The 20,601-nt window shown below is 39.5% G+C and overlaps 2 protein-coding genes across 4 annotated transcripts; both read right to left on the bottom strand.

Annotated features, from left to right (window-relative positions):
- Positions 1 to 403: 403 nt before the first annotated feature.
- slc35e1 (solute carrier family 35 member E1) lies at positions 404 to 12,967 on the bottom strand. Of its 2 annotated transcripts, none has more exons than XM_044360747.1 (6): positions 12,489 to 12,967; positions 9,421 to 9,491; positions 6,519 to 6,656; positions 5,599 to 5,724; positions 5,238 to 5,483; positions 404 to 4,631 (listed from the first exon to the last, which is right to left on the bottom strand). In XM_044360747.1, the coding sequence occupies exons 1-6, from the start codon at positions 12,814 to 12,816 to the stop codon at positions 4,404 to 4,406; spliced, it is 1,137 nt and encodes a 378-aa protein (XP_044216682.1). In that variant the 5' UTR covers positions 12,817 to 12,967; the 3' UTR covers positions 404 to 4,403. The 2 variants fall into 2 exon arrangements, with proteins under 2 accessions (XP_044216682.1, XP_044216683.1); XM_044360748.1 differs by having other exon boundaries at positions 12,793 to 12,966.
- A 423-nt stretch (positions 12,968 to 13,390) lies between these two features.
- Positions 13,391 to 20,115, bottom strand: LOC122988452 (mediator of RNA polymerase II transcription subunit 26-like). Of its 2 annotated transcripts, none has more exons than XM_044360745.1 (3): positions 19,797 to 20,115; positions 16,901 to 16,978; positions 13,391 to 16,800 (listed from the first exon to the last, which is right to left on the bottom strand). In XM_044360745.1, the coding sequence occupies exons 1-3, from the start codon at positions 19,866 to 19,868 to the stop codon at positions 15,223 to 15,225; spliced, it is 1,728 nt and encodes a 575-aa protein (XP_044216680.1). In that variant the 5' UTR covers positions 19,869 to 20,115; the 3' UTR covers positions 13,391 to 15,222. The 2 variants fall into 2 exon arrangements, with proteins under 2 accessions (XP_044216680.1, XP_044216681.1); XM_044360746.1 differs by having other exon boundaries at positions 16,901 to 16,975; positions 19,797 to 20,114.
- Positions 20,116 to 20,601: the final 486 nt, after the last annotated feature.

Below are 20,601 nucleotides of genomic sequence, written 5' to 3' on the forward strand. Positions count from 1 at the left end.
GAGAAGTTGAAAATGTTTTTTTTTCCTTAAAAAAAAACCCCAACTAAAATGATTAATCGGTTATCAAAATAGTTGCAGATTAATTTTCTGTTGATTAATCGTTGCAGCTCTGTTACAGTGATATTTCGCTGTTTCAGCTTGTGGGGGAAACAGTTTTAACTGCAACAGAGCTTCTGCTCTGTTATACTTTGATACCTTAAGTTTGATGAAGCCTACAGGGTTCACATTTACTTACAAAATATGATGCTGGTGCAATATCTAAATCTTTTACTTTTCTTTTTTTGAAAAAAATTACCACAAACGTATGACTGAAAATAGTCCTTAAGTTTTAAAAATGTTCAGTCTCTCTGCCTGCAGCATACAAACAAATAAGCACATTTATATCATGAGAAGAGACAATATGTTCAGTACCCCATAATGCATTTATTTTTTCCCCAACATTTAAAAATAGCATTTACTAAACATAAGCAGACACGACTGTGCATAGCTGCACCTCTGTACAACATTTTGTACATTGACACCATAAATAAAAATCTATAAACATCGGTTAAGTAAAAATTCTGTTCAAGATCCATTAAAGACACACAAAAATAATAATTGTACAAGTTTTACAAAGTAACCTCCCCTTTCTCCAGTCATTAAACATTTACATCCCATTTGAAAGCTTTACAGCAGAGAGCCGATGTCCAAATCCAGAGCTTTCTAAATTCAGTTCTCCCAGTTAGCTCAAAAACAAGCAGCCAGCAGGACACTGAAACAGAAAATCTGAATGAAATTCATCGACTGCCACATCAAAGCCTCCGTCCTGTGGTGCATCAGCAACAAAAAGGTTACACGCTTTGCTTTTGGCAACAAGAGGAAGGAACAAAACAGATATGAAGAAATATGAGTCAATGCACTCTGACAATCCAAACCAACAGGGAAGGAAGATAATTTTTTATCCACCAGCTTCACCTGCAGAATCCAAACATCCATCCATGGAAATATTAGATTTCAGTGAAATGAGTACAAACTCTGAAATGCAGATTGCATCCTCTTGACATGAAATATGTGGAGAATAGTCATCTTTGTTAGTTCTGATCTGGCTGTTATCTATCATTCAGCTGTTAAGATGTTTTAATTTTCAAATAAACTCACAGCCTGATAAACACTTGAAAAGAAAAGTTAGAGGTATGTTACATCTGGAGGTGCACGATATGTCACATTTCATGATTTATTGCACTGACTTGATATGCAGATGAAGTGCCATTTAGTCACAACAGGTTATTTTATATTAAGATATGTTGATTCAGTTTTAATTAGAAGTTAACTGTTTGTAAAAGCATTTATGATGCTGATTGATATGAAGGCAACAGTGCGACATTTTAAAAGTTTTTAACAACACGACCTGCTGTAGAAAAAAAAACAAGAATCAAGCTGTTTGAAAATTTTCTCACAAGTAAATGTTTTTGAGTTGAAGTCTGATTGCAGGTACTCGATGTTTAATATAAATCAGGACACATAAGGAAGTGTTTTTTAGAGATCTGCATCTTCATTTAACAGTAGTAGGAACTAGAGGAATAATACAGAGTAATAGTGAACAATATCCATGTTTCTGGCCAAGTGTCAAATGATTTTCACTTGTCTTTTGGCTGTTCTGTTCTTCACCAACTAGCTGCTAGATGCTCCGCTCTGTTTATCACCCGCTCAGTAAATTTGTCTGCCATTTAGTGTTGGCTGGTATCTGTGAGTTTATCAGAGCTTTTTTTGTTGGAAACTGCTGCTGGTAGGAGTTGATGAGAGCAGTGAAACTGAAATATACAGCAAAAAAAACAAACAGTGTTGGGTGATAATTCTTCAGTGATTTCAACACTTTGAGCAACCGTCACAGAGTTATTTCACTCCATATTAATGCCAAAGACATTAACACAGCTTCGAATTTCATGACAGTTAAAAAACTTATTCTAATTTACTGATGCGTATAATTTTTAATCATTTCTAACATTTTTTCTGAGAGATTTGGATTCAACTCTTGCATTTTTGAGGCTGTAGTTTGCAAGGTTGTATCGGATTGAACTGTTATCATATTTTAAGGTGTTACGGATATTTATGCTCTTCCATATAAGTAAATAAAAAAGCCAAAACTTCAGTAACACCTTTCAACTTAATCCGGTCCATCATCACCACCACCACAAAGCACAGCCTCAAACTATACAACAGAGCTGTGTGAACAAACTTCAAGAGCCGTCTGAACAGAAAAATGGAAATAAGGTGGTGGTTGTTAGAGGGCTCTAACATATGTTTATATTTTTCTGGTCACTCAGTGTAAACCAATCATCTTTTTGTTAACACAACCTCATGTTTGGTTAGTTACCAATGTGGTGGTGAATTTCCTCCCTGCTGGTTCCCAGGGTCCTACAATCTATGTCAGCTACAGACGATCTCAGCTCCACAAACTCAAAGTGGAGCGATCAGATAATTGATACTAGTTTAACTCTGGGAAGCCCAGAATGCACCAATCCCACAGAGGGACAGGACAATTTGGGGATTTTTCCTCCAGACTAAAGAGTGTGACAGTTTTCTAAATTTGTCAGAAAAGGCAAAAAATAGAAGACTTTAAAATAAATCCATATTCTTTAGAATACAACCGAAATATCTCGGCACATACCTCAGGGACAAATGAAAAACAAACTCTCAGGCTAAAGAAAGAAAGAAGTTTTCAGACACAAATAAAGAAGAAAACAAATGAGCAGAGTGGAAATACACTGATTTCAGATACAAAAAAAAAGAAACTTGAACCGTATTTTATATTGCTGCAGTTAGATGCTCAGTGTGCAATAAAGATGCTGTAGCAGAAACTCTCTGCAAGGAAAAATAAGATGTTTCATTCATTAAAAAGCTCTTTAAGCAGTTAAAAAAAGGCTTTTAAATCAATAAATTATTATCAATTACCAATTTTGCTGACACAACAATCAATAATGATAATCAAGCCTTGTCCATCTGAAATTACAGTTCAATCTTTAATTGCACGAACCAAAACTCTGATTTCATGCAGGTCTCATTTTGATTCAAGTCTGTTCGGTGATCGTTCAACACCAACGTTACAAAAACAGTCACCTGACAGACAGTCAACAGTCTGCATCACACCTGTAGTTGTTTCATGATGTGCAAATCTAATGAGGGCCTCTGTTTTGGGAAAAAAAAAACAACAACCCATCAACATGAGAGCAGCTCTGGTTCAGGCTCACAAATCGCCTGACAGCTGAGAGAATATCTCACTCTGCCTGAGAAGCTTCGCAGATCAATAAATACCAATAATCAATTTTAAAAATGGATGCATCGTTTCAAATTGATTCTTCAAAACCAAACTATGACAACAAAATAATAAATTTTAACATCTCTATCACATTTTACATAGTTAGACTCTCTAAGAGAAGATTCAACAAAGAGCATCCGTATCGTTTGCAAGCTGTTGTCGTGCATTTTACAAGGATGCTTTGTTTTGGTGCATCTAATTTTAAACTAACTTTTTACATTTAAACCTCACGATAACAAATGGTCGACATGTTTGTTACCTTGTAGGGAAAAGGGCAGATGTGTCGGTAGGTCATTGACCGTTCTGGATCACAGAACTCGTCTCGCTTTTAGTTTTAACTGAAGTTTTAAAAAGGTCTTTTCGGAAAATCAGGTTTTCAACGGTGGCAGTTAAAAACACTTACTGGTAACAAGTTCGACTGATCTGCATGTGCAACAGGTTTACAAGCATCAGTTTCACAATGAATGGATTTTTTTAAATTTGGGGATTTTTCTTCACCCGGCACTTCATAAAGTTACTGGTGACTTTACACATTTTATTTCTCCTCACATCGCGACAGGTGCCTGATGAAGAAAAATGGCAATTCTACACTTGAACTGCCTAAAACCAAAATGTTAAGGCCTTCCACTAAACTTTGTCTGTTACTAAATGTAACATGACAGACTTTCGGTGCAAGTTAGAGTTTACAGTAAATAATTACAGCTGACATCCTTTCCTCTGAAAATGAACAATATAAACCAAACAGTTTATGGCTGGTTGGAAAAACAAAAGTCAAACATTTCCAGAAAGTGAGTTTCACTCTGTTGCAACATCTGAAAATGACTGATATGATTTTGTTTTTTGTCAGGCCATCCCATACAGTCAGTACCAAAGTAATAAATAATGACACTGAGCGAAGTTGTCAGTAAGTGAAGTACAGACATGGAGCATGGGAGAGGTCATGTCACTGGCCCTTTCATGACGGACTTGTCTCATTCTTCCTATCCAGAACTAACAGCACTTGCCTTCAGTCTCATGATTGGAGCGGGGCTTTGAAGATCCGCTGCTGAGAGGGCGGCTACACACAGAAATGTCTATGACAGCTACCCAGAGCGAGGAGACCCCTCTTTTAGACCACATACTGGTGGTTGCCACTGTAGTTTGACGTGTAGGCCTGTCGGCTGTACTGGAAGTGGTCAGTCAGCACGTTGTTCCAGTTGTGCTGCTGCTCTGAGCCGTGGGAGAAAGGCACTGATCCGTTGGCCTGGAGCTTCTCCAGAGCCGGGTTATCAAAGGACATCAGGTCCTGCTTGCTGCTCGGCAGCAGCTTCTTCTCCTTGTTAGCGTCATACTTGGCCTGTTGGCAGAGAAGGGCAAATGGATTTTAAATGATTGAGTGTCTCAGCAGTTGGTCCCCTGGCACTGTGCTGCAGCTGCACACTGATCCTAAATAGTCCGAGTGTAACTTAACTTTACTATTTACATTTAAGTCAAAGGCAAATAGCCACAAGTTGGAGGGAGAGAGACTGAAATGAAAAGATGCTTTTATACAGAGCGCCAAGCTGTGTACAGTTCAGGAAGACAAACAACCACTGGAGTGTAAATGAAGCAAAAGGCTGGTAGAGAATATAAAGACTCAATGTATGTATGTATGGAGAAGATTGGCTGTGTTTTCTGTATTAATAGTGGCAACTGCAGGATGATTTGACCCATAAATCAGAGTGATATTATCTGCTGATATTAGCTTGTCACATTTACATTGGTGTTGAATATTTGCTGGCTGAAAATCCTTGTCTGACACTTGACAAAAGAGTTTTAGTCGTATATTAACTGTAGAGTACTTCATCATTTCTGCTTTATATTCTGTCCCAAACATTTCTCTGTGACTCCCTCCCTTCATTTGCTCCTCCTTTCTCCTCTTTCCTTCCCTCCATCCCTGCCTGAAACATACAGGCTGACTCACCTTGTTGTAGAGGAAGACCCCAACTATCGCCGTCATCATACCCAGCACATTTGTGGGGCTGACCGGGTTGCGCAGCATCAGCAGCGAGATACTAATAACCATGATCCTCTTGGTGGCGTTGGCGACGGCGTAGCTGAGGGGGCTGACGAGGTTGAGCACGCTGAAGGCGATGACGTTCTGGGCGAAGTTGCAGAAGCCGCTGATGAGCAGGAGGACAAAGGTACCGGTCCATTCTGAAATGTCTGACTGCGAAGGATCACAGTAAGGTCAGATCACGTTCACGGTCATAAAACGAATCGCATTCTGCTGAACTGTTGGTACAAATGTCAGAACATATTGAAGAGCTGTTACTGCGACTCACCAAGTCTCCATTCACAAGAAACACAGAGAGGTCCACCAGAACCCAGGTGGGCAGCATAAAGATCACAGCATTGAAGCCCAGGATGTTGAGCAGCCTCAGGTGATGGATCCGTGTGTCACGCAACACCTTTCAAAGAAAAAGAAGATCTATTAAAAAAAAATAAATAAATAAAGGCACTAGCCGAGCAGATAATGATGTGCAGTCTTGGGTCTCATTTTTGGAACGAAGTACTTCCTGAACATGATCAAATCAAATCAATAACAGAACAGGTTTTAAAAAATATCACATAACTTGATTCTCTGTACAAAAAAGCAATTATTTTGGCAGGTTTTTACAAATTTGACAATTGTTAAAATGTAAAAAAAAAAAAAAAAAAAAAATCAAGTTGCAATGATTAAAAGTGATGATGCTATGAGTGCAAAACTGGCAATGCCAGTCACAACCTGAGAGGTAAAAAAAAATGCAAATCTGAGTGAAGCTACGTGCATGATTTGCATGAAAGAAGCAGTTAGAGAAATACTTCAAATTTTTTCCATTTCCTTTTGTTGTTTTCTAGAAAGCATGATTTGTTGAATAACTGGGTTTAAATTGTCTTAAATAACATTTGTGAAAAGGCTCACTGAGTGAAATGTAGCCACCATCTTGTGGCAAGAAACTGCATAGCAGTGACCTACTAAATTCAGGACTCAAAAATAGCTTCCAGCACTGTATACAGCAGCAACATTTTGGAAAGGTTTACAAAGGTATCTTACTCACATGTCACATGAATGTAATTAAGACATCTTCTGTTAATCTTGTAAATCTGAACTGTCCACTCAGAAAAGCCACTCAAATGAATGTATTGGTAGTAAAAATAAGATAAGTCAGATGGTGACTTATGCTGGGATCATGTGGGACATACCAGCGTGAGGATGATTTACCTTTTTGGAGAAGATGTTCTGCAGAGAGAAGCAGAGCGTGGCGGCCAGAGCACTGATTAGGCCTGAAACATCAAAGGACAGCTCAGTCACTGTGGCCAGCAGCACTCCGCCAATGATAGGGATGAGCGATATGTACACCTGCGACAAAGACCACACAGAGATGGAAGCAAAGTCAGCAGAAACAAACAGTACTTCAGTAATTTAAAATCCAGGTCAGTGAAATACTAAAATGTAATTTGCTGCTTCAGGCAGAGTTTCCCAATCTGCAGTCAAGGACCCAGTTAGCAGGCTCCAGACAAAGTCGTTATATTAAATGTAGAGCTGCAATCATTAGTTGATTGACAGAAGGATAATCAGCAAACTATTTTGAAAATTGATTCATCGTTTCAGTCATTTTTCAAGCAAAGCTGCCAAACATTCCCTCGTTTCAGCTCCTCATTTGTAGGATTTACTGCTTTTCTCTGATTTATGTGACAATAAACTGTTGGTCAAAACAAGTCATTTGAAGATGCCAGCTTGGGCTTTGGGAAATTGTGATGGGCATTTTTCAATATTTTTTAAATATTTTATAGACCAAATATTAATCAAAAAATAATTGGCAGGTTAATTGAGAATGTAAAGAATCATTAGTTGCTGCCCTACTAAAATAAGTAATAATACATGAAGCCACCTAATATTTGTGCGGTGATATCTCAACACCAATAATTTAAAAAACAGTGATTTTGACCTACTAACAGAGTAGTAAAGTAGTTGTTATTTCAGGCTACAATTCAAATTTTGCATAAAAAATGTCAAGTGACATTTCAAACCCTTCTCTGAAAAAATCCAAACCGCAGCCACATTTCAAACCCCCAAAAGAAAAATGAAAGCCTAAAAGAAACAGCTTTGTAAAACATCTGCAGTTAAATGCAAGAATGTGCAGCAGTAACACTATTAATCTGTCCAAACACTGTTTAGATCAAACAGTGTTTTCACTTGCAAGGAAAACTTGGATCTGTCTTCCAGTTGTGTGTCAGTGGAGCCAACTTGTTGAACCACATGCTGAAACTATTTTAACATCTACAGCAAGATTTAGGTGCCTGTTGCAAATGCTGGATCATGAGAAATGATAAAAGACCTGCAGTAGTTATGAAACCCACTTGTGCACCCACTCACTCACCCACTCTTCCTCCTCTCAGCCAACGACTCAGCATGAAGCTGAGAAAGCACACGGCACTGAGCACTTATTAGCTGCTTCCACCAACTTACTGCCATCAAACGATCAAACCGCCCACAGCTTAATTGTCCAAGTAAGTAGTTAGAACAGTCAAAACAACAGGCTGGGAGCTTGTTTTAGCCAGAAATTGGCCCCAAACTTAAAAAAAAAACCATGTATTTATTGTTTTACAGGCTGGAAATACAGACTCTACTGGCTGGAGCTGAACACTAAAAGTGTGGACTGGCCCTTTAAACAAACTGGCTTTCAATGTTTGGCTCTTAATGTTTTCATTGATGATTAAACAGTTTGAACAGGATGTATAATGAGGAAGCAGAACAGCTTCCCCGTAGTTCCCATAACCCTAGCTCCATAATCAGGTTGAAAAGTTAACAAAATTATCTTCTGTCTACACACCAAGACGAGCGTTACATTAAATAAGTCCCCATTTTCTTATAAAACAAGTACACTACTGAGAAGTGGCTGTTTAACCCTGAACATTAAGGGAGGCCTTGTCTATTTTGGCAGAGGCCTAGATTTCTGTCCCATTTCAGGTGTCCCCACTTTAAAAATTCATCCTAAAAGGCTTTCTGCATTCAAAAAGGAAAAGATGGAGACTGCACCACTCATATGCACTCAGTTCTTCAACATACAAATCTGAGCTGTATTATTTTAATAAAGTACTTATGCATTATATTAGCTGCTCTCATGTGTTTTATACAACTTAAGATTTCTCTGTAGGGTCCAGTGCAGCCTGCTGCTCCTCAAAAAGGATCTGCACACTCACACTAACACGTCATCAACACCTACGTCCCCTGTCTGAACACTGAACTGTCAACTGAAAGGTAAACATGACAAGCTGATGTTAAGACTCTGTAGTCTCCTTACTAACCTCATACTTAGCCAAGCTTGACTGTAAACTGTTGCTACAAATGTCACAGAAAATTAGTTAAGAACCTGGGATGCCCCTTCAAGTTTTTCCTGTTTCTTTAATACCAACTAGACACAGATATTATACTACATTATAATCAGTAAAGCCAATATGATTAACAGTTTAACAGCTGAATAAAGTAGCTGCGCATGAAGAAAATATAGTCTAGTTTCATTAAGTACATGAATAGGTTCTGTCTGATAAAACGCTGACAAACCTGACGGTGAATTTCATCCCACGATATACTTAATTACTTGACTGATTCAACTTGATTTACCAGTCTATCTAGTGTGAATTCCTCCCACAGCGTTTCCCTGTGCTTATGGGTTTATAATTACGCACACAATTTGTGCGCCTAACTGGTGATTTGTCCTCCCCCTCAGCTTCCTCTTGTTCTCGTATAACTCTGCCTGCCTCCTTGGTTTTGATAATGTTCAGTCACCTGTCTGAAGCCTCTGCACCACCTGCACATGCATTAAATTATACATCTTATAATATCAAAAGTAGTGAGTTAATTTAGGGATTTACCAGGTGAATGTGGCCGACCAGTGGGAATAAAAGCTGGTTTCCCCTCCTTGACCTCCACCCCCCCCCCCCCCTGCCCCCCCACAGAGTGTCTGATCGACTCCGGACAAAAGCCCCCGCAGATGGCCGTAACATGAGATGCAGTACAGTCGCACAGTGTGCCACATCACCACTGCGGAGTCTCAAATGCTGAGTAACAGACTGAAACAGAGCGGGCCTTGTGCCTTGTTTGCTGTGTCGAACCTACTCACCTTTGTGGTTTGCTTCTCCCTCATGATAATTCTGGATAACAACACAACCCATATTGGCATTGTGGCTTTGACTGAGAAAAAAAACAGATAGAAAAACGACTCTGTTAGTTTGGAGAGTATAACAATCACTCTGTTTCATTGACAAACATGCAATTATGTGCATCAGTAACAGGTAGAGAACAGGTACTTTTAATGCTCCTGCGTCAGATACAGACCCACGCCTCTGACAAACACTTAACTCCTGTCATTCAGGGATTCACATGGTTCAATAGTGTTGCGTCATTTAAACTCTTTACACACTGTAACTTTATCTATGGTGTGGTAATGGTGTGTGTCACCAACACTCAACAGTGTTTCCACCCTAGTTACGAAACAAGTAAATCACTGATCAATGCATATTTTCTTACTGGTAGTTTAAAAAGAAAACATTAAGTGACAAAACCAGATCCAGTTCTGATGGAAACTCTTATCCTCAAGGACAGAAGTCTTTACAAACAGCAAAGACTTTGAAACTAAAACGATTTTATTGACATGACAGCTGTGGCTCCCAAACGAGACCCAAAGGGTATTTGAAATAGTTTGGGGGGAGGTTTCATCTGAAGTTAGTTGTATTTGAAGACAATCTATTAGAGCGAGGAGGACTATGAATGAAATATTCATAGGTTTTAGATGCTTATTTGCTGGATACACACAATTAAAACTGATGCAATAAGTATGAAGGTTCTGTTTTTTTGTTGAAACCGTTGCTTGTAGAGAGTTGCTTCGACTTTATGGTCATTTTAGAGGCTGTAGTCGGTTTTATGTTGAACTTAATTGCATTATAATAAGGGGTGTTTTTACTATTTTGCCCATCCCACTTATATCAAATGAGTGTAGATTTAATGAGAAACACCTCTCAGTATAAGGAAGTACAGTCCACAGCCTACAAAACAACCATAAAATTGAATCAACACCTTTCTTAAACAAAAACTGAACATTATAACCTTAACAGAGGTTTGGTTTTTAGCTAGTTGTACCTAATAATCTGCCAACTGAGGGTACAGTTTTCATACTGTTCAAACTAACTAGCATTAAGTGGCTAAACAAGTACTGATGGGATTGATCTCGTTAACTAGCTTTAGGTATTGACATGGCAGCTAAGGCTCCAAAAACTAGGTCCAAAGACCATATTTTACATGATTTACTGGAGGTCTTTAAATATGAAGTTAAGACAGAATATTAGACGTTAGGGTGACTATTGTATTCAGTTTCATTACATATTCAGCCTAGCAAAAACTAACGCAGGCAACTTCCATGACGGTTATAATGTTCAGCTGTCATTTAAACTGTTGCAGGTACGTGTTGATTTAACTCTGTTTACTTTTACTGAATGGTTTACTGAATCGTGGTTTCTATTGAATTGTGTTGGGAGTGATTGTAATATTTTGTCCATCTCATTCATATCAGTGTATATATCAGTGGGTATGTATCATTTATATCACTACAAACTATTCTCCAAAACTAGAAGCTTCATGAAGGTGTGATTTATTGCAGGGCTGTTGTTAAGAATCTATTAGTTTAAGTTCTGTTCACTGAAAGAAACAGCAATTAAAAGTCAGTAAAACAGAAATTAAACTATTCCTAACTCATTAAGACATGATCTAAACTTAAAGACTCTGCTGGTCTACGGACCTGGTTATATGGAGCCACAGCTGCCATGTAAATCAAATCTGAAAGTCCTTGTTTTACTTTAGTATGTAGTTTATTTCTTAGTGGACGGATGACAGTTTTACCACTTAATTATAGAAATAGGTAAATTTGACATGAGCAGCAGATCTCGTGTAGAGACATGCATCCAGTTTGCCTTATTGAATTAACAGGTAACTTAATATTATTTTCACGTGGGGTTTCATAGAGGGAGAAAAATCAAATACACGAGGAGCTGTGATCCAATTTTTACCTGGTAGTCTGAGATCAAAGTTATAAAAGCTCACTGCATTAAAGGACAAATTTCAATCTGCACGTCCAAAATTGAAAAACTCTTTCAGCTTGCATTTCAAATAACACCCCTGTAGGAATAAAACTTTACATCAAGGGACAGGTTCACAATTTTTAAAGTCTGTCTTAAAACAACAGTCAGGTGTCTATATTAACACTGAAAGGTTTTCCTCACTGTAGTCATTCCTCTTGTTCATGCTGACTGTTAAAAGATCCCCTTCAAATGGGCTTTCAATGTAAGTGATGGGGATCAAAATCCACAGTGTGTCCACACAGTCATTTTATGCAAAAATGCATTTAAAAGTTTATCTGAAGTTTATATGAGGCTTCAGCAGTCTGAGTTAGTCATATCAAGTGGATATCTGCCACATTTACAGTCTTTTTAGCATCAAATTCCCTCTTTGTGTTTCCTCAGACAGTTATTCCCTGTTGAACTGCAGTGGAAGTATAGTAACAAAAAGAGGGACTCTAAACAGACTGTAACGTTGAAAGATACCTACTTGATTTGACTAATTTAGCTGATAGCTGAAGCTTCACATTAGCTTCAGATAAACTTTTAAATACATTTATGCACAGAAGGAGGACTGTGCATTATGAAGGGATCTTCTAATGGTCAGTATGAACAGGAGGAACGATTACAGCAAGAAAAAACCTGTTTCAACGTCCATTTGGATACCTGACTGTTGTTTTAAGGCAGACTTGAAAACTGAAAATTTTTTGAATCCGTCCTTTAAAAGGTTCAGGAATGGACCCTCCCCCCTGACGTAGTATATGAGCGTTAATTAAGTTGGCTTGCTAGCTAACAGCAGCCAGTTACTTCTTATTTCAGGGAAGTCCAAAGCTGTTTCATTTAAAGTTAGAAGCCACATGTTAAGCTAATTAATCTCCTGAAAGCCTGTTTGTTCACGACTTACAACGCACTGACTAAAACAGAGGCCCTCGTGCTAGTTAAACGTCGGTGTCGCCGAGTTGTTCAGCGTTAGCCGAGCCAAGCTAACATCAGCTGATATTACGGACACATCAGCAAGTTAGCAGTCGGTCCAGGTGGCCGCACAACACCAAAATAAAGAACACAAACCCGCCGTACTCACCGGTATGCGCGTAGGAAACCGGCACCTTCCATATGCTGAAGTGAGCCGACACAGATGCAAAGTATTTCCCGAAGGCTAAAGGCAGGACGTACCATCGGTAGTACCTGTTCGGTAGCTCTGTTTTGGGGACTCCCCATGCCCGCAGCAACGGCGGGAGGAAGACGACGATTGAAATAATGTGGAAAAGAGAGACCGTGACCGGGTACGGGAATCCATTGAGGATTATTTTGTTGACGATGTTGCCCCCCGAGCTGACCGTGTACCAGAACACGCACAGTATAGCTATCCGGAACCCTTCCCTGACCTGGGTCCGCTCCACCGCAGCCATCTTCCAGCGCGGAGTGACGAGTCACCGGCGGAGTGTCTGCTGCTGCTGCACCGGGGAGGACAGCCGTTAATCAGCGGCAGCGCAACACTCTGCTTCCGGCCTTCAAAATAAGAGACAGCCCCAGACCTACGATGATGACGACGATGATTGTTTTTTTATTATTGTTCTTCTTCTTCTTATTGTTGTTGTATGTTTGTTTAATTATTGTTTTGTATAGATTATTTTATTATTATTACTATTATTTATTTATTTAGCTTGACTACATTTACTATTTTTTACACCTACAATAAAGACATACAAAGTAAAACAAACCAAACAGGAAGCAAAACAAAAACAAAGCATACAAAAAAGATATAAATAGGCTATAGTTCATTAGTTCAGCATGCTGTCATACATAAACTTCATTCTTAAATCAGTTTTTCAGAAAATACAAAGGTGGTGGGGTAACAGTCTCCACATGGTGCACAAAGCAAAACTGAAATCTCTCAATCTGCCTGGTCATGTAAAAGCTGACATATACTGCAAAAGGACATGGACATTTGAGTGATTCATATACATTGAAAGAAGACAAAGATTCACAATTCTTGCAGTTTTTTTTATTAACACATAACATGTCCACTTAAAGGACTAAGTAGCAAATATGTTCTCTTCTGCATTCGACTGAACACAAAAGGCTAATTTCTGTACATTCACTAAGGCTCTGTCTTTAGGGAAAACACAGGTTTCCATAAGGCAAACAATATCTAAAAGGAATGATATTAAGTACTTTATCCAGCATGTCAATTTATATTTCAGTTCTTCCTGACAGTACAAAGATGCAACCTAGTAGCATGATCTGCTCTGCCATCTTAAATTCATATTTTTACAACCTAAATACACAGTAAAAAGAAAAGGCAAGTATAAAATAAAATTAGTTCACATTATCAAAATGTGTAATTTTGGAGAGTTTTCCTGTGTAAGGTAGGTTGGTGTATCAGCAGGGAAAGTTTGGAATGTCGCCACTGCATCACTGATTTATTCTGAACAGAGAAAAATGGTTTAGTGTAGTCAGAACATGTATGTAAATCTTAAAATTAATATGTAAATGTGAATAAATATCATACATGACAGCCAACCCTTTCGTAGCCCTATACAAGCTTCACTTTCTCTCATCTCAAACTGCACAGTCACATCTGGCAGTTTAATGTCACTTTATTTAAACAGAACTCAAACCTCACAACACAAGAAAAAAAAAAATCTATTGTTTTAAAACTGATTTGTTTGTTAATATTTCTGCTAAAAGTCATGTATGAGGCAGTCGTGCAATATTAGAACAGCGGCTCTAAGAGAGGGAGCGATAGACGTTTTTCACAGCACATTTAAAAGATAGGTTCACTTCCCCCCCCCCCCAAGTCTGTCTTGAAACAATCCTCACGTGCCCAAATTTACCATGAAACCGTTTTTATTCCCAGTTATCGTTCATAATGTCCATACCGGCCATGAAGTGCCACTTTTCTAACATGCTTCCAATGGAAGAGACCAAAGAGGTGAGTGTTCCCAATTTACAGTGTTTTTAGTACAAAATGTACTTGTGTTTCTATCCCTCTACCAAACCTCAGCAAAGAAAAAACCGTCCACGGAGACACAATCGTGATCGCAAGGGATTTCTTGACAGCCAGTATGGACAGGAGGAACAATTACAGCTACCGAAAACTCTTATATAAACATGTAGGCATGTGAGTATTGTATTAAGACAGACTTGGAAAAAACTGTGAACCTACCCTTTAATAGAATAGTGATGAGGATAGCTCCAAAAGGATAGCTGCTTAACTTCAGCTGCTTCTATTACCTTTTAATGGATTTCAGCACGGCGATACACAACCTCATCATGAAATGTTTCTGTTGGATGTCTGCTCTGATTATGTAGCTTACTACTCTATTGAAAGATGATACAAGTTAATAGAGTCATAGTCTTTGACTGAAATCTTAAAGAATGTGTGAAAATTCAATATAGTCACATTCCACGAGGCATGTGCTTATCGATAAGCGAGATAACATAAGATTAAAAATGTGGCTGTGCAGTGTGGTGTGATGTTCTCTCCTATACAAAGGATGGCAGGTATTGGAGCTGGTCTTTTGTCTGCCTGGAAAACTCAACTGTTCACTTACTGAGCATCAACAACTTAATGGGCAGATAAATGCATAGCCTTTCCCCTTCACGCTGTCCTCACACAAGGTTCAAAAACTCATAAAAAAACACTGATTACACCCTCTGTCCTCCACACATACCCACGCATTGATTCCATTTTCAACAATAGTGCAAAACAGCAGTTTACACTTTGATGAAGTGTCTTCATAAACCCAGAGTTGTGCCGCTGCACACTGAAGGAAACTTACACCTTCCCATTCAAAAACTAGACCACAGTTTCAATCCAGACAGACGTACGGCAGTATGTTCAACCTGCTCTCGTCTCCATGAGGGTCTAAGGAGATGCACTGCGTCCAGTTGTACCAATTACCCTTTGTGTCATAGCAACCGTTAACCCCAGACCAGTGCTCTGTGTGTAATCTGTTCAGGTCTTCGTTGTTGACCTCTCTTTTAACCCCTGGTAAATCCCTGGCTGGGGGTTCTGATACCAACACGTGTGTTTTCTTGTCTTCTTTACTTCGGTGTTCATCTTTTTTCAAGTACTCTGTCATGAAAAAGTGTGCACCAGGGGTGTTGGCGCCTGATGATGTCAGCACGTTGCTTTGCTGGCTAAGGTATGACTGGATGATTTCGCTCCTCGACAGCTCTTTCCAGTCTGTCTGCTGGAAGGGACTGGGAGGAACCTGTGGATTCTGCTTCGCCTGTTCTGTCCACTGGGGCTCAGGTCTGTGGTCCAGCCTGACGTCTTCCTCCTGGGAAGACTCCTTATGAAAGGAGGATTTGATCTGCCCCGTTACAGGGTTAAATGTCAGTCTCCTGTCTTTTAACCTGACAGGTTTAGTGCCGTCATCTACAGTCTGTCTGTCTAAATTTACCACATAGTCCTTAGGCCTGTATTTCTGTCTTTTCCTTTTATCTGTATTGCTAAAAACACCATCATCGTCCAAACTGACCCCATCACTGCAGGAGGAGGCATTTGAGTTGTGAAGAGGTGCATTAGGAGGCCTGCTTTGAGAGTCCAAATCTGCAGACCATGAACCGTCAGTGTGCAAACCCTGAACACAAACATTTAAAGGCTGAGAGGAAGGCCCTAGCCCAGAGGTGTCCACAGACCCAGGTCTCACGGTGGGGCTAGAAATACTCTGTGCTTGTGGTGCAGTGTGTTTGACGACCGCTTCCTGCTTTGGGGTTTGAGGACTGTGCAGGGAATGGCGAGGGCTTCTGGGTCGATACTGCCCCCCAGAGGCAGCTTGCTCCAGTCTGGCTTGCTGCTGCAGAACTGATTTTTTCAACAAAGAAGTGCTAGATGGCTTGCTGTATCCCGGGGCACTTGGATGAGGTTTTACAGCGTTGACAGGGATTTTATTCGGCCTGTCATTGTCCAGAGGCTCAGATATCTCCTTGTCTAAAGGCTGATGTGCACAAGTATCTGTACAAATGTCAGAGCTACCGCCAATTCCATTGGTTGGCAGCTGTTTGGAATTTTGTATTTTATCATTAAGAGTTGTTTTGGTTATCTTGGCTGGTAAGAGCTGTCCCTCCTTCTGGTCGCTTTTACGTTTCCTGTTGCTCTGTTTCTCCACCTTAGGGGAGTAACAGTTGTTGAAGTCATTTCTGTTCTTCAGCTCTGGACCCGTTTTACCTGATGGTGCCGTGGCAGCTGGAGCGGAGATGCAAGGATGAGCACCACCGTTGGAAGACCATGATGTACCAGTGTGGCCTCTGGACAATACCTCACTCTTCCCCGGCTCAATTAACTTCTGCCAGTTTCGCAGGAGCTTCTTGGCCCTTTTTGCTAGGTCCTCATTCTTGGTTTTCTTCCGCACATCGTTGATGAGTTTGCCAAGACGGGTTTCCTTTAAGGAGATAAGATGGTTGTGATTTAACCTCTCAAAAGCTGGATTCAACTGCAATTTATTTGGTTTATTTGGTATTGTATGTCTTACTGTAACCTACCTCCAGTGCCTCTTTGGTGATAGGATATTTCTCCAAAAAAGAGATCACCTCCATAACTACCACCATGTTGCATATCTGCTGAAAAGACACACAGATTTATACATCACAATCCTGAGACCTCATACTGCTGTCAGTACATTTGCTTGTATGTAGATGTTGTGTGCATATTAGGCTCATGGGATTTTGACTCACAAATCACATTTTTCAAATAAGGACGGGCAATTAAAAAAAGGTCAAAGCAAAATTTGAATAGACTTTCAGATGTGCACCTGCAGTGTACACCAGGAAACGGTGTACTCATACTGGTTTCAGGACCAATATGACAAACTGAGACTACATGCAAATTTTATTCCACTAGAACACCAAGTGACATCTTGAAAGAAAGACAGGAGATACATGCTGTCCATAGCTGTGCATTAACTTTGATCTGGGCCTATAACCACTTCTACTCTAACTGTGTTTGGGCGATATGATGATAAATACTTCAATGATGATGATAGTTGAAGTTTGTAAAACAGTGGTAGCACTGGACCATTGTAGGCAATACAATGTAGACTGCTTTAAGGCCACAATGTGTATTTAAAAAAGATTTCTGCATGAACATGATAAGGTACCTTGTCACAAGGAAATAAGGCGGCTGAGTCAGTGGCCTCTTTTAAATCTAAGCTCAAAACTTTTATCGGTCAGCCTTCCCTGATTTTACTTGATGCTTGTTTATTCTGGTTTTTTTTATTTTTTATTTTTATTGTCAGACAGGATATTTTATATTGTTCCTTTAACTCTTTTACTCTTGTGTGTTCTTACCTGCGATTCTATGTGAAGCACTTTGTAACTTTGCTTTGAATAGGTGCTATATAAATAAAGATATTATCATTGATTTGTAGCTGCATTGGTCCAAAACAGAAACTTGTGTAGTTACTTTATTTACCCAACTGTTTTAAACTTGATTTTCTGAGAACTTTATGATATATATCAATTTTGTGAAATAAAATTACCAATACATTACAATCGCCTACTATAACGCCTGCTAGGTGTTAGTCTATAAGATCAGGTTTCTGCAGAAGATATCTAGAGGGAACACATCAGCTGGTTAAGTTATGAGCTTAAAGCTTTGAACACAACAGTATATAATATATTGCAAATTTCATATTGTACTATTCTCAAAGTTACCATGACAAAGCGTAAGTTAACAAAGCTTATCAGATTGTTATAGCAGTTTTCAGTCAATGGAAATACACATGGTACAGCCAAACTGCCCAGCATCCTGCAGAAGTTTAACATTATGACATTATAGTATCAAACCTTTGGGGATGCTGTCAAATTTGGTTGTAACATGATTACTGTCAGTCATTGGAAAACTGCAATAATGATCCCAAGCCAATCTAACCAGCTTTATTAACTCGAGTTTTCATCAATGAGAAGACTAAACCTTCACTAATGAATGTGTCTGTCACTTAAAGTCCCCCTCCACTCAAAAATGTTTTTCTTCTTCTTGTTTTCTACAATTAAATGTTTGAGCTTCACTGTGTAGAATGACGTATGTGCAGCGTTTTATACTTGAAGGCTGTTTTCACATTCATCTGCTGACAGTGAAAAGTTTCTCTCTGCTCATTGAAAATCTCAGTTTAAGTGCCTACAAGCATGATTTGTGACATCACAATAGTTTTGAAGCCAATGCTGGTCCAATATTCAACTTACACAAATGTGATGTGGAAAACTGAAGCCTTCAGTGCACAAACACTGAGAACGGACTTTACAGTGAAGGAGGCGACATCTTGCGTCTAGCTGTTAAACTTTTGAAATTAAATATTTTTGCATATTCATACTTTTTGGATTTTTAATGAAAGAGAGTCAATGTCATTTTAAGGCTTTTTAACTGGGAAAATGAAAACTTTTCTGTGGAAAGAACATATTAGACACAAATTATTATTCAATGCAGATTAATTTTCATATGTGTTATATATATATATGTCTATAGGGGATCTTTTAAGGCCACTTATCTCCAGATTTCCACTTCCCGCCTGTTAGCTCAGTGTTGCATAACTACGGCCCTGAATCACTTTGCATTTTAAGTGTTAAGTGGGCAAAAATAATCCAACTTTGCTACATCAGCAGCGACCTCCAGCAGCCAGCTAGCCAGGCCCCGGTGTTACACCGCATTTGGTGACCCATCAAATTCTGTGACCTGCAGTGTCGGAAGAAGTAGTCAGATCCTTTACTTACATAAAAGTATCAACACCACAATGTAAAAAATACTTCATTACTTCAGCATTTAAAATCCAACTTTAAGTACAAATGTGAAAGTACTTATACTTTAGTACTTCAAGTAAATTTAGTGGGTAACAATTCTATACTTAAGTAGGATTTAAAATGTAGGCCTTTTACTTGTAATGAAGTATTTTAAGTAAATTAAGCTGGTAATACTTATATACTTTAACTTAAGTGTGCGTTTAAATGCAGGAATTTTACTTGTAATGAAGTATTTTAAATAAATTTAGCAGGTAATACTTCTATACTTTTACTTGAGTATGATTTTAGATGCAGGATTTTTACTTGTAATGAAGTATATTTACATTGTGGTATTGATACTTTCACTTAACTAAAAGACCTGAGTAGTACTTCTTCCAACCTTGCAGGTCCCAGAGTCTAATGGGTCACTAAACACGGTGTAACACCAGAGCCCGGCTAGCTGTTCCCGGCTGTAGCACCTCAGGAATGCCTGGCATCAGTGACTTTCGCTAACTAGTGATATTAGCGAGCTAATTAGCAAGCAAACAACATCTAGCCGTACACTGACTGCCATTACTTTGTCAGCCCTCCGTGGCGACCTGCAGCCGGCTCGGCCTCATTGTCTGCCTTTCTTCGCTCTTTGGAAAACTGGCGGATTTTCACTCACATTGCTCTGGCCGTCGATGGCCTGCAGCAGCCGGTCTCTCATCACCTGCGGAGTGGCTGTGGCCGCTGTCATCGCCTGGCGGTGTCGCGGGTCAGGACGGACTCGGACAGCAGAAACCCTCCGGAGAGGCGGCGGTGAGAAACCTGCCGACACTCACAGGCCCGACGGAAGCTCCTCTGTGGGAGCGAGCATCATGTCTCCTGATGCTTTTTATCTTTGTTTTTCAGCTCGCCGCCGTCACGTATTTGACAATTCAGGCGACGAGAAACAACAGAAAACCCCCCTCTCCTGGAAGCGGCCACCCCTCCTCGGCTGGTAGCCTCCTCCTCCTCCTCCTCCTCCTCGTCCTTCTCATCGGGCTTTTTGTCGAGAGCTCGTGAAAAGCATGATGGGAGTTACGTAAGCAAGCGTCAACATCACTACGCTCTGGTTTTGTCCCTCCTATCGCCTCCTGTGCTGTATTGTTATGTGGAAGATGTATAAATTAGACAATAGCATGAACTGTATATTGAAGGATAGTCGTATTTTATTCTAAACTACAGGACAAGTTTACATTTTTTTTAAAACAATAGTCAGGTGCCCAAATGAACATTGAAAGATGTTTTTCTTGCTATAATCATTCCTCCTGTTCATACTGACCATTAGAAGATCCCTTCATAATGCACTCACAGTGTAAGTGATGGGGGCCAAAATCCAGTCTTCCTTTTTAGTTTATCTGAAGCTAATATGAAGTTTCAGTCATCCAAATGAGTCAAATCAAGTAGATATCTTTCAATGTTAGTCTATTTAGTGCCAAAGTCCCTCT

Source organism: Thunnus albacares, chromosome 9 (genome assembly GCF_914725855.1).
Source record: "Thunnus albacares chromosome 9, fThuAlb1.1, whole genome shotgun sequence".
NCBI lineage: Eukaryota > Metazoa > Chordata > Actinopteri > Scombriformes > Scombridae > Thunnus > Thunnus albacares.